We start from the raw sequence: 12,966 nt of genomic DNA on the forward strand, positions 1-12,966 counted from the left end.
AGTATTCTATCTTTAAAGTCATCTTCTCTCATTTAAATAGATTAATTGGTTACATTAATCATAACTTAATCCTGCCTGGTGAGACTCCAACATCATGGGAACGCATGAGAAAAAGATAGAAACAAGAGATAAAACCATAAATGAGAAGGAGGAAGATTTCTGCCACAGTCATGAAAGAAACATCTAGAACAGAAACATCCTAGTTATAGTCACAGCACTTGAGAGAAAAATTCAGAAAAGGAGCCTGGATATATGTACCTTATACATACATATATATATATATATATATATATATATATATATATATATATATATATTCCTATCTTCTTTCCTTTTAAAAGAATATGAAATCTCTGTCCCGGCAGTATTGAGGTTAAATATTAAGACCCATCCATTGGTTCTTATTAAAAGAAATGTATAAATGTTTGAATCAGTTATCTAAGTACTTATAATGCAAATTGTGTGTTCCTGATGTCAGAAGTGAAGTCACAGTGGAAACTTCCATGGGAGAAGATGTGTCACCACAGTCTTCCTCTGCTTTTACTCAGTAGGATGGATAGACATTCACTGAACCTTCAACTAGACTCACTCTGCCATGGGTATTAGGCTCTTCTGTTGGGTGATTGTCTATTTCCTCTGTACAGGTGAGTCATTAGAACATCGACCTCTCTCTCTCTCTCTCTCTCTCTCTCTCTCTCTCTCTGTGTGTGTGTGTGTGTGTGTGTGTGTGTGTGTGTATGCACTTAGTAAATTGTTACTACAACCATTTTCCTTATTCTGTTCACAACTTATATTTTCACAGACCTCACTAATGCTGAAAACTCCCAGTATCCCATGTACAGAGTTACAAAGAGGGACAAGATGTAGTTATTAAGTGTGACCTAAGTTCTGGTCATACCTGACTTTATTGGTACTGACAGAACTCAAGGCAAGGCCAGTGTTTCTGGTGAATTTTCAGAGTGGGTTCATATCCGACAAATCTGAAATGCCTAGTGACCAGTTCTCTGCAGTGAGGCCTGAAAACTCCTTCTCTATGTGGAAGATCCAGTACACACATCAAGAGGACTTAGGAATCTATCTCTGTGCCAGTAGCTTAGCCACAGCATAGCGCAGCCTCTTCCTTTCTGCTCATAGACTTCTGACTCCATGTTCCTCCTAACCTGTAGAGCCTCTATGCAGATTCAAATATTAGGTATCATTTATATAAAGTCATCATAGAAAAATTCACAAAACACAGACTTTAAATATAGGTGACAGAAACAACTGAGACATGTTGCATTCTAGAAGTCTCTAGAGGCAGTTGGATGCTACAGGGCAAGGACTGGACATCTTCACATTGGCCTTCTGGCTACAGTAGCCAACCATCTATGGACTCTTAAGGCTGTTATTACTTATTCACGAGCCTGTGGCACGTGCAGTGTCCATGACTCTCCTGCAATTGGTTGATCACTGTAGTATCAGTAATGTCTGTAACTATGAGCTATATTGTTTTTTCAGTAGCATCTTCTACTTTAGCCAGATTAAACAATTGGGCTATATAGTATGAAATTTGTCTTATTGTTTTGAATTCAAACTTTCATTATATTTAATGCCAGTTACTTGATAAACAAACAAACAAACAAACAAAAATGGTACCAAGACTTCACTTTATCTGCATATATTAAGCATGGTTTTCATTTTGTGTCCATTTCTCCTTGTTCTTGCCCTGACAGCTACACTTTAATATGTACACACTTTCATTCACATTTCAGTGCAGTCTTAATACCCTAAAGCAATAACTAGAAATTGAATTTCAATTCCTGCCTGAGACTTTCAATTTGAAATAATTTCCTTGAGGTCTCTAATTTAAAAAGATGGAATTAAAAATTAATGTCCTTATTTTTGTTAGGTTATTATATACTGCTATATATTTTTTATCAAAAATACAATTATTTTGTTTAATAGTTGCCTGCCCGCCTGTAAGTGAAATCAATTTCTGTATATGAGACCTAAACATAGCATGAGAGTGGATGAAAAGTCCTGGGTTTCTGCTACTCCTCAGGGACAGGGCTCCAAGATTGGAACTACATATCACAGAATCAGGCACTATGGGGTGCACTTGCAAACTGGTTAGAGGAAATCCAGTCCCCCTAAAACCCACTTGGGGTGGCTCTGTATACCAAATTTATTTTCTCTATCATGATGACATTGGAAAGAAATTGCCCAGGTTCTATTTTACTCTTGTCATCCTCAAATATCCCACATTTTGTCTTACTGCCTCCTGGGAGCAAATAAAGCCATAATACACCTGGCTATAGCCTGTCCTTGGCAATGCACATAATTTGCTCCTTAGACATTGTCTCAACTTTGGCTACCTGGTCAGAATAGCAAGATAATCTCTGATTGGTGTTCTGGTTTATACTGAACACACACCTTGGTTATAGATACAGTATTTGTAGTGGAGAGATTATAGGACATGGGCTCTGAAGATTCTTTTCAAATATTTAATAGACCTTGCTGTTTTCTGTTTCATTCCAGATTCTCATTGATTAGAAGAATTATTCCTCTGGCTTGTGATGCTTATAGCACTAAGGAAGGTTTTCTTGATTTAATTATAAGCAGAAATCATTTTAAATTTTCTGTTTGGTAAAATTTAAGACAGTAAAAACATGTAATATAAAAAAAAAAAACATAAGCACTGGAACTGGTGAGATGGCTCAGTGGTGAAGAGCACTGACTGCTCTTCCAAAGGTCCTGAGTTCAACTCCCAGCAACCACATGGTGGCTCACAACCATCTGTAATGAGATCTGACGCCCTCTTCTGGTGTGTCTGAAGACAGCTACAGTGTACTTACATATAATAAATAAATAATTAAAAAAATCAAAATCTCTAAACAAAACAAAACAAAACAAAAAAACCATAAGCACTGAGCACTAAGCTATGTAAAGTAGACACCGTCCATGTCACATGATGAAGACATCTTTGAAGACAAATTTCTATTCTAGTTGAAGTGAGAGGGTAGAGAATTGAAGAATATGTGAATGAGAGGTCTTATTATGAGTTATGTAATTTGAAGAGGGAAGACATGATACAGTCAGTGTTCACAGAGATAAAAAACAGAGTCATGAGCTGGTATATAGAAACTAAGCAAGGTAGAACAGTAGGAGCAATTCTAACTTGGTGGAGGAGAGAAAAAAACAGGAACACATCTTGGAAATAGAAATGAGCCATTTCGGAGAAACATCTTAAAAAATGCTCAACTTCATTAGTCATTAGGGAAATGCAAATCAAAACAACCCTGAGATTTCACCTTACACCAGTCAGAATGGCTAAGATTAAAAATTCAGGACACAGCAGGTGTTGGCGAGGATGTGGAGAAAGAGGAACACTCCTCTACTGCTGGTGGGGTTGCAAATTGGCACAACCACTCTGGAAATCAGTCTGGCGGTTCCTCCGAAAACTGGGCACCTCACTGCCAGAAGATCCTGCTATACCACTCCTGGGCATATACCCAGAAGATTCCCCACCATGTAATAAGGATACATGTTCTACTATGTTCATAGCAGCCCTATTTATAATTGCCAGAAGTTGGAAAGAACCCAGGTATCCCTCAACAGAAGAGTGGATGCAAAAAAATGTGGTATATATACACAATGAAGTACTATTCAGCCATTAGAAACAATGAATTCATGAAATTCTTAGGCAAATGGATGGAGCTGGAGAACATCATACTAAGTGAGGTAACCCAGACTCAAAAGATGAATCATGGTATGCACTCACTAATAAGTGGATATTAACCTAGAAAACTGGAATACCCAAAACATAATCCACACATCAAATGAGATACAAGAATGGAGGAGTGGCCCCTTGTTCTGGAAAGACTCAGTGAAGCAGTATAGAACAAAATCAGAACAGGGAAATGGGAAGTGTTGGGTGGGAAAACAGGGGGAGGGAAGGGGACTGATGGGACTTTCGGGGAGTGGGGGTCCAGAAAAGGGGAAATCATTTGAAATGTAAATAAATATATCAATAAATTAAAAAAAAAGAAATGAGCCATTTGGTGCAGCACACAGACATTAAATAGTTATAATCCAGCATGTTCAGGTACTGGTCTCATGTTGTCTGTAGTACTGATTTGCATCCATGTTACCTTGTTTCCCACAATTCTGCTATGCATTCTCTTCACAGCACTTAAACCAGAAGGTGTGCATTGTATACATTATCCATCCACACACCCTCAGCTAATTATACCCAGACTGGATTCCCCCAGCACTGCTTAATCCATAATCAGTTGTCTTACAATACAGCCTATGTTCTCTTCCCATTTTATTCTTTATTCACATACTTGACATCATCTTGAAGATGATCTTATTTATCTTTAGCAAGAAATATTATTCTTACACATCAATACTATTTCTCTCTCTCTCTCTCTCTCTCTCTCTCTCTCTCTCTCTCTCTCTCTCTCTCTCTCTTTCTTTCTTTTTTTGGAGACAGGGTTTCTCTGTATAGTCCTGGCTGTCCTGGAACTCACTCTGTAGACCAGGCTGGCCTCGAACTCAGAAATTGCCTGCCTCTGCCTCCCAGAGTTCTGGGATTACAGGTGGGCGCCACCACCGCCCAGCTAGTACTATTTCTTTATCCCTAATATTTTATCCTAAGTGGCAGTTCTTCTCACTCCTTTCTTGTGTAAGAAAATATTAATGAAAACATCCTCATAATTGTTGTTTGTGTAGTAGTAAAATAGAGGTAGGATAGATCCTACGTGTGGAAATTCCAAAAATTAGTCATAGCTAGAATTAAAGTTTAGATTAAGGTTAAGAAAATTGATTATAAAAATTGTCCTGTAATACTTCTGGAATTTTCTCTGGCTGACCACTCAGGTATTTCCGTTTTCCTAAGGTGAATACGAAGAAAAGTTCCTGTTTTTGCCACAAGATGGCACTCAACTCCTTAGATCTTTGGAGAAACTGAGGGTGGGGTCGAGCATCAGCCAAAGATGGCTCCAGACACATTGGCAGCAGAGGACAGTCTTGTTAGACACCGAAGAGAGGAGAGGCCCTTGGTCCTGGAAAGACTTGATGCCGTAGTGTAGAGGAATACCAGGACAGGGAAGCGGGGTAGGGTTGATTGGGGAAGGGGAGATGGTTTATGGGATTTTCAGGGAAAGAGGGAACCAGGAAAGGGGACAACATTTGAAATGTAAATAAAAAATATACCTAATTTTAAAAAAAAGACAAAGGCAGACTTGGGAAGGTTTTCAGTTTCTAGGTGAGCTGCAGCTCTCCAAGAGCAGGGTAGCCTGGATATCAGCACAGGTGCTGACAACGGACAAACTCCTCAGAGGAAAAGGGGAAACCACTGGAGTGTGGTTTAGCCTCATTTCTCAGTATCTCTGATAAACTCACTTTTCCTGCTGGCTTTGCTGAGCAAGAGAGGAGCCCAGTGACAGAAGTGGTGAGGGGGAGGTGACATCACTCTCTAGGACAGGAAACTCAGAATTCTTTTTTCAGTCACAGCTTTCAGTGGGGGGTGATTCCTTTCTCAGTGTGACCTGAAATGATCCCCACATTCTTATGTGTAATGCTTTGTCTGCTAAGAGCAGGTGAGTTTTGCATTTTGTTGGAAATCTCTACCATCATTTACAGTGTTCTGGCTCCAAGCCTTTCCACTCTGCACAGACACATGTTGTTTCTCCTTTTGCCTTATGCTTCCTTATCCAACAGGAGACGGTGGAATCACCCAGACACCGAGATACCAGATCACACAGACAGCAAGAAAGATGATCCTGGCGTGCTCTCAGAATATGGACCACTATTGGATGTTCTGGTATCGACAAGATGCAGGACAGGGCTTGAAACTGATTTATTACTCAGGAAGCATTGACAGCACTACCAAAGGAGATGTCCCTGAAGGGTACAGTGTCTCCAGAAAGGAGACACAGCGCTTTCCCCTGATATTAGAGTCAACCAGCCCCAACCAGACCTCCTTGTACTTCTGTGCCAGCAGTGAACACAGCACCACACACCCAGGTGCTGCCTGCATAAGAAGGACAACCACGAGATTGAAATGGGCCCTCCTTCTTCAGCTCTTGCCCCATGTAAAAGAAAAGTCTGCACTTCCTGAAGCTCTTCTCAGCAATAGAATCTCAGCCAGAGGGACCTTGTGCAGCATGAGCCGTAGTGTGAGCTGAGTTCCATTATGAGCATGAATGCAAATGATATTGGATATTACCTTTTCTAATTTAGAGCCTTCCTAGTAACTGAGTAAAGGGGATAGTAGCCTCCAACATGACATTTATATTTCATTTTCTTTGCAAAAGAGAAAAAACAGCATAGGAAAATATCTGAGTACTCTGAACTTCTCCAATCATTCTCCAAGGTTAATGTCATCTTGTCCTTAATTCTGTATTACTGCTAAATTAAAAACATGCAAGTCAACAAACTTACAGGGGAATATTAATAGATGTACCAAACAGCAGCCTTAGATGTAAAGATGTTCCAGTTGGAAAATTATTGAAGAGAGAACAAACTAAGGGCCCGTAGAGGCAGAATGGAATTGAGTCTTAAAAGGTTGATCCAGATAGGAAACTAATACATTTCTTTTTCTTAGATTAAAATACCTGAGGACTGCAACATTTTTACCTGTGATTATCGAGTAAGCACTTTATGCAAAGTTTCCCTCATTCTTCAGTACTTGCAGGCAGGAGTCCCAGGAACAAAGTCTTTTAATTTAGAATCTATGAGCTCCAAAGCCATGAGCTTCAGAGGTGAACTTCACTGAAAACACAATCCTATGTGTCTATATCGTGCCCAAATGTGACTCTGTAAAGCTGTTGCAGGAATGTACAAGCTCCCCAAGGTAGCCAGCAGATAGAGAGGACTAGGCTATTTGCCTTACCAAAAAAAAAAAAAAAAAAAAAAAAAAAAAAAAAAAAAAATCAAGTCCTTAATTGGTCAGTCTACTGATGGAGGAGTGATAAATTATGAATTTACAAATTATGCCATTTACAGCCATTTATGAATAATTTCAATAGCTTCCAAGTTATGTTTGGGTTTTTGTTTCTAGTCAGCTTTCAACCAGCAATTGCTCCTTAGTTCTTCCTCAGCAACCGTGTCAATCCAGCTTACTTGGATGTTAGATTTGATTGTCTGTATTTCAGTCACGAAGCACTTCTCAATATTCTGTGTAAATATGTTTGTTCAGGGATTTGGTTCTGTGTGATGGATTTGAGATTGCACTATGTAGAATAAAAACACATATTTGTATAAGACTCCCTTCTTTTATGGAATTTTAAAACTCTCACGGAATTCTCATTAAGGTATAACAGGGAATAAAATGCTCAAACTAATCCATCGCTAGCTGGTAATACTCACATACCCGTATAATTACGACTAAAAAGGAAACAAAGATTTCTTCATCCCTTTTCCAACCAATTTTTCTTGGAGAGATAAAGATAATTTTATTGCAGTCAGCACTGTTTGATTCTATCTATTTTTGAACCTCTTATGAATAAAATTATATTTATTTATATTAAACTTATATTCATACAAAATTAACAGTTTTTGAAATATACTCATTTGGTGGTCTATTTCTGCATAATGCTCAAGTATCAAATTTGTATGCCTCCTTTCCTATGGAGATGTATCCAGGTTACTTACCTCAGTTCTCAGTTATCAAGTATTTCTCCCCCTGAAGCTTCTTTGAATATTATTGTACAGTTCTTTGTGAATGTGCATATATTCCACTTGGAGATATATATATATATATCAGAGTAGAGTTATTGACTCTTAAGCCACATACATACTTAAACTTACTTAAAACATTGGGAACATCTTCCAAAGTAGCTTTTTGAATTATCATTCTGAAATCTTAGTAGTCTCTGCCTCCACATTCTAATATGCAGTTGGTGTTCTTTGTCCTATTAGCTACTCATTAGATTAGTAATAGTCCCTCCCTCACATTTCTCTCTGGTGAATGATAATATTTACTCCATTTCATTTTTAGTTATGCAAATGTGTGTGTACATGTGGATATATGCACAAGAGTCCAGGTACCCCTAAAGGCTAGAAGACCATGTTAGATCTCTAGAGATCAAGCTATAGGTGGCTATAAGGTGTCCAATAGGTTCTGAGAACCAAATTTGGGTCCTCTCTGTCTTGGTTAGGGTTCCCATTGCTGTGAAGAGACACCATGACCATGACAACTCATATGAAGAAAAACATTTAATTGGGGCTGGCTTACAGTTTTAGAGGTTTAGTCCATCACCATCTCTGCAGGAAACAGCAATGTGCAGGCAGACATGGTGCTGGAGAAGGAACTGAGAATTCTACATCGTGATCCATAGGTAACTAGGAGATGTGTACCACATCGGGCAGAGCTTGAACACTTATAACTTCAAAGGCTGCCTTTACAGTAATACAGTTCCTCCATACCTATTCCATTAAGGTCACATCTCCCAATAGAGTCACTTCCTATGGGCCAAGAATTCAAATACAAGTCTATAGGGGCCATACCTATATAAACTGCAACATTCTACAAAGCGAATATATACACTGAATTCCTGAGCCATCTCTCTAATCCACAATATTTGCTCATTTTGCATGTTAGCTCTCTCTCTCTCTCTCTCTCTCTCTCTCTCTCTCTCTCTGTGTGTGTGTGTGTGTGTGTGTGTGTAAGTGACCTCAGATATACCATAGGAAACCATGCAGCTTGCTTTATAAGGCCTGGAATGTGTAATAAGGCTAGAGTGACAGATCCCTGCAATGATGGCATCACAGGCATGTGTGTGGTTTTATAAGGATACTGGAAATTTGAACTCAGGTCCTTATATTTGTACAGTAGGAACTTCTAACTGCTGAACATTTTCCCTAGTCCCCCTTCATTTTCTACATAGATTTTTTTTAATTAAGATAATTTGACACCTTTATTCAATTCTTTTACATTCTTTAAGGATATCTTAAAAGCCATTAAAAAAAAAAAAAAGAAGAAGAAGATGGCCTATCGGGAAGGATTAAGTATAGAAGGACACAGTAAGACAAGTAGAGCACATATGTAGAGACCTGGTTGTACATTCTCTGATCCAGGATTTTTTTTTTTAAATTGGACCTGAAGTTTAAAAAAAATGAGTACATAAAACTATTCATTTCAGAACAGATTTAGGTTCATAGTAAAATTGATGAGGAACTACAGAGTATCCACGTATTTCCTTATAAGCATGACCGCCCCTCCCATAATCAACTCCCTGCACCAGAAGCCAGATATGCTGTCTTCATTGACACATCATCACTACTCCAAGACCTTTGTTTATAACAGGCTTCATTCTTGATGCCACATAACCTAAGGATCTTTATACATATGTAGGGAAAACTATCATTACAACTTTGTATGCATTTTTCCTGTCCTAAAATTCCTCTATGTTCTACCTTATCCTAACTCTAACCCCTGAACATTTTATCTCCATGGTTTTAGCTTTTGTAGCCTGTTCAATATTAAAATCTCACACCACATGTCCATTTCAAGTTGGTTTTACCTTCTAAGTAATATGTTAAGTACATATATATATATATATATATATATATATATATATATATAAACAATAAGTCCACATCTTCATATGGCTTGATAGATTATTTTTAGTTCTGAATATCTCATTATTAAATTAGTTTGCTGATCCACTCACTGATAGGCAGCAATGGTGCTCTTTACTTGTGACAAGCATTAATAAATTAGTATAAGCATTTGAATTAAGGATTTTTACTTCATTTGGATAAATAGCGAGGATGGTACTTACTAAATCACATGAAAAGAATACATGTAGTTCTATAAAAAGCAGCCAAACTAACTTTTAACATGATAGTACCACTTTGTTTTCCACCAGCAACAAATGAGAGTTTCTGCCTCTCTTCCTCTTTGCCATGGATTGCTACTGCTGTTCTTTCTAATTCTGAGGATTGCAACCAGTGGGTAAAGACATCCATTGTTTTAAATACATTTTTAACTAAAATATAATTATACTTACTTTGCCTTTCCTTTCCTTCCTCATGACTTTAAGGCAGTAAGGAAAGCAGGGAGGAGAAGGGTGAGGGTAAAGAGGAGAACACGGTGCAACAGCCAGGAGGCCAAAGGAACACAAAGGGCAGGTAATTAAAATGGCTGGGTTGTATAGAGAAGAGCCTCTGGGGGAAGGGCAGCCAAAGTCCTGGGTTAAAGAATGAAGGGGTAGGAGTCTGGGTATGCCAGCATCTTATAGGGACTGAGGAACCCAGGGAGAACTTAACAGGTCCACTTTGTTATGCTAAATAGGCACCTCAGCAGTTTGTTCTGGATTTGAAACCTAACACTTCCAAAGTCACAAGTCCAACCATTCTGTCTGTCCTACCCCTTCGGTTCTTGAATATGATTAAGAGTGCTTTTCTGTTTATAAGTGGACTTAGTTTCCCTTAGGACCAACTTGGGGCATATCTCCGAGGGTGGGAGGGTATTTCCTTAAGAGAACATTTGTATACAGTAGCACAGTTTCCATGTACACTATATATGAGGCAAAAATCGCCTTCCTAAAAAGGGGTAGATGAGGATGCATAGCATATTAATGGATCCCTTTGGAGTCTGCGGCTGCAAACAGCCATTGTGTTTATTTTCACATTGCTGAGCTCTTTCTTAGCATGTCTACAGGCTCACTTAGCAATGCTAATTGCAAACTGCTAGAACTTTCCTTACTGCTAATTGCAGAACAGTAGAAGCTTTATTGCCTCTAATTGCAACATGTTAGAGCTCCTTTCACTTTTTTCACAGGGGGGAAAAAACATTATCCAGAGCTCATTTTTGCAGTTTCAGCTAGGTCTTTTAGTTAAGGTGCTGGTATAAGTGAGAATAAAGAATGAAGAAGTTGTTTACAAACATGTGGCAAAATTAAGGGGAAATGACAGGAAAAGAGCAAGCATGGGGTGCAGGTGTGTTGCTCCAAAGGCAGTGGGTTTCAGTCCTCAGGCTACTGCACATGGGGAAAACAGCTGTCTACAATGTATTGTGTCATTTAAAAGAGAATCCTAAATCACAAAGACAATGTGAGTATGTCTCCCAAGTAGAGTTGGGAGAGTAGGTTTCAATCACAGCTTATTTGTTGGTCATCCGCTGATGTGTAAGTATGCAAGCTCCAGCAAAGGCCATAGCACAGAGTATATGAAATAGAGAGAGATGAGAACTTGCATATTCTGGGTTGAGAACTACAGGAAACCTTTAAAATATGGTACAAGATAGTGAAGTTGACATCACAGGGCAATCCTTGAATCAGGGAAAATGATGTTGGCCAAGAATTCAGCTCTTACCAAAGAGTACCAACCTTCTGTAGCCTAGCCATAAATTCTGCCTCCATTCCTGCTTAATGTCTATTCTGAGAATAGGTTGATTCTGAATACAAAAAGAGAAACTGTTATAAATTTGCTGACTCTCAAGTTTGTCACTTTGTTTTGAGGATGGACTTGAGACAGCCTACTGTGTTCATTATCCATCTCCTTTTGCCTCAGGCCTAGAAAATGTAGAGTCATCCAACTCTCAGACAGCTAATCAAAGCAAGAAGATAGCAAGTGTTTCTGAGATGTTTCTGAGAAATAGGCGATTCTGGACATTCCTTTGTGTCTTGATATCAATAAGTCCTGAGTTAGGTCCTTTAGTGCTTTGTGTTTTATGGAAGTGTGCGAAGAGGAAAAGGAAATGTCTCTGAGTGACTCTCAGCTCAGCTGTTTTCTGCCTGTAGCTCTGAGCTGAATGTGAGCAAATTGGTGCTCAAGGACTCAGTCCTTTCTCTCTCTGCCAGCTTCTTGACACACCCCTGAAGACTCACCAAAGTTCTGTTCATAAGCCTCCTGCTTTTGCTCCCACAGAGAGCATATGTTCCCTTGATTCTTACAAGGGATATTATCAGTCGCTTCAAGACACTTCTGTGTCCTCCTAAGCTCAGAGCATTTCTGACTAACCAACTAAGTTGAGGGGAGTTACAAAAAAACAAGATCCCCAAGTTCATGTGTGTTTGTGCCAAAGGTTTCCACTACTTTGTTAGATACTAACAGCATCTACTCTTGTTAATTCTTGTTAACTTCATTTGAACAGTGATCTCGCTCAATGTATGTTACATTATTTATATGTATATGTATATATACATATATATACAGGCTTGGGTTCTAGAGCTTAGTGCAGTCCCATACATATGAACCTTCTCTTTGCCAGGTTCTTCCCCAGCACTGTGATGTCACTGAATTCAAACTTATCCTCCATGTCTCTCTGTGCAGCTCTTTCATTTGAGCTACCTCACCTAGAACATTACTCAGCTTTCCAAAGAGCAAAAAATGTTTTTGGAAATTCATAATACTGATACCAATGAGACACATCATCATTCTCTTTCTTCATTGGTTCTTCATGGTTCTGACTTCCTCGGTCCATGCTCATCCCAATCTCAGCTTTGTTTTGCGTCGGTATAACTTCTCCCTCAACTCCTCACACTCCTACCTTCACTTTAAACATGAAACTTTCTGTCCAGTTCTTTTCTTAACTACACTGCTCCCACCAAAAGGCTCTGCTTCTCCCAGTCTGTATCCTCTGAATGTGTATCAACCTTTCTCCCCGATGCTCAACACCACATTCTTAAGGAAATATTCTTCTGACCATTAGATTAGCCCACATTTTCTAGTATGTAATATTTTCATGATTTTGACTTAACACAGTCACTTATTTTACATTCATTTGTTGATAAACAAAAACTTCTTGTCTCCTTCTTGAGGCTAAAAAGCTCCTTTTTTGTAGGAACTGTGACTTTGTTCTAATTTTATTGCCTGTTCCAAAAGCTGTCCTAAGTTCTAATGCCCAATATTTGAACAAAGAATTATAAGGAAGTCATCTTTAGCTTCTGACTTGGCCATTCCAGAAGTCCAGGTCTACTACCTGAGAATCTTTATTCTTTTATCTTATGGAACAATCCTAAGAAAGGTGAGAAA

General features: G+C 38.7%; 1 gene segment (V, D, J or C); it reads left to right on the forward strand.

Annotated features, from left to right (window-relative positions):
• Positions 1-5,476: 5,476 nt before the first annotated feature.
• Positions 5,477-6,170, forward strand: LOC127677889 (T cell receptor beta variable 27-like). The segment is given in 2 exon segments: positions 5,477-5,582; positions 5,704-6,170. Coding segments are annotated over 2 exon segments (513 nt in total).
• Positions 6,171-12,966: the final 6,796 nt, after the last annotated feature.

The sequence above is a fragment of the Apodemus sylvaticus genome, chromosome 2 (assembly GCF_947179515.1).
Source record: "Apodemus sylvaticus chromosome 2, mApoSyl1.1, whole genome shotgun sequence".
Classification (NCBI taxonomy): Eukaryota; Metazoa; Chordata; class Mammalia; order Rodentia; family Muridae; genus Apodemus; species Apodemus sylvaticus.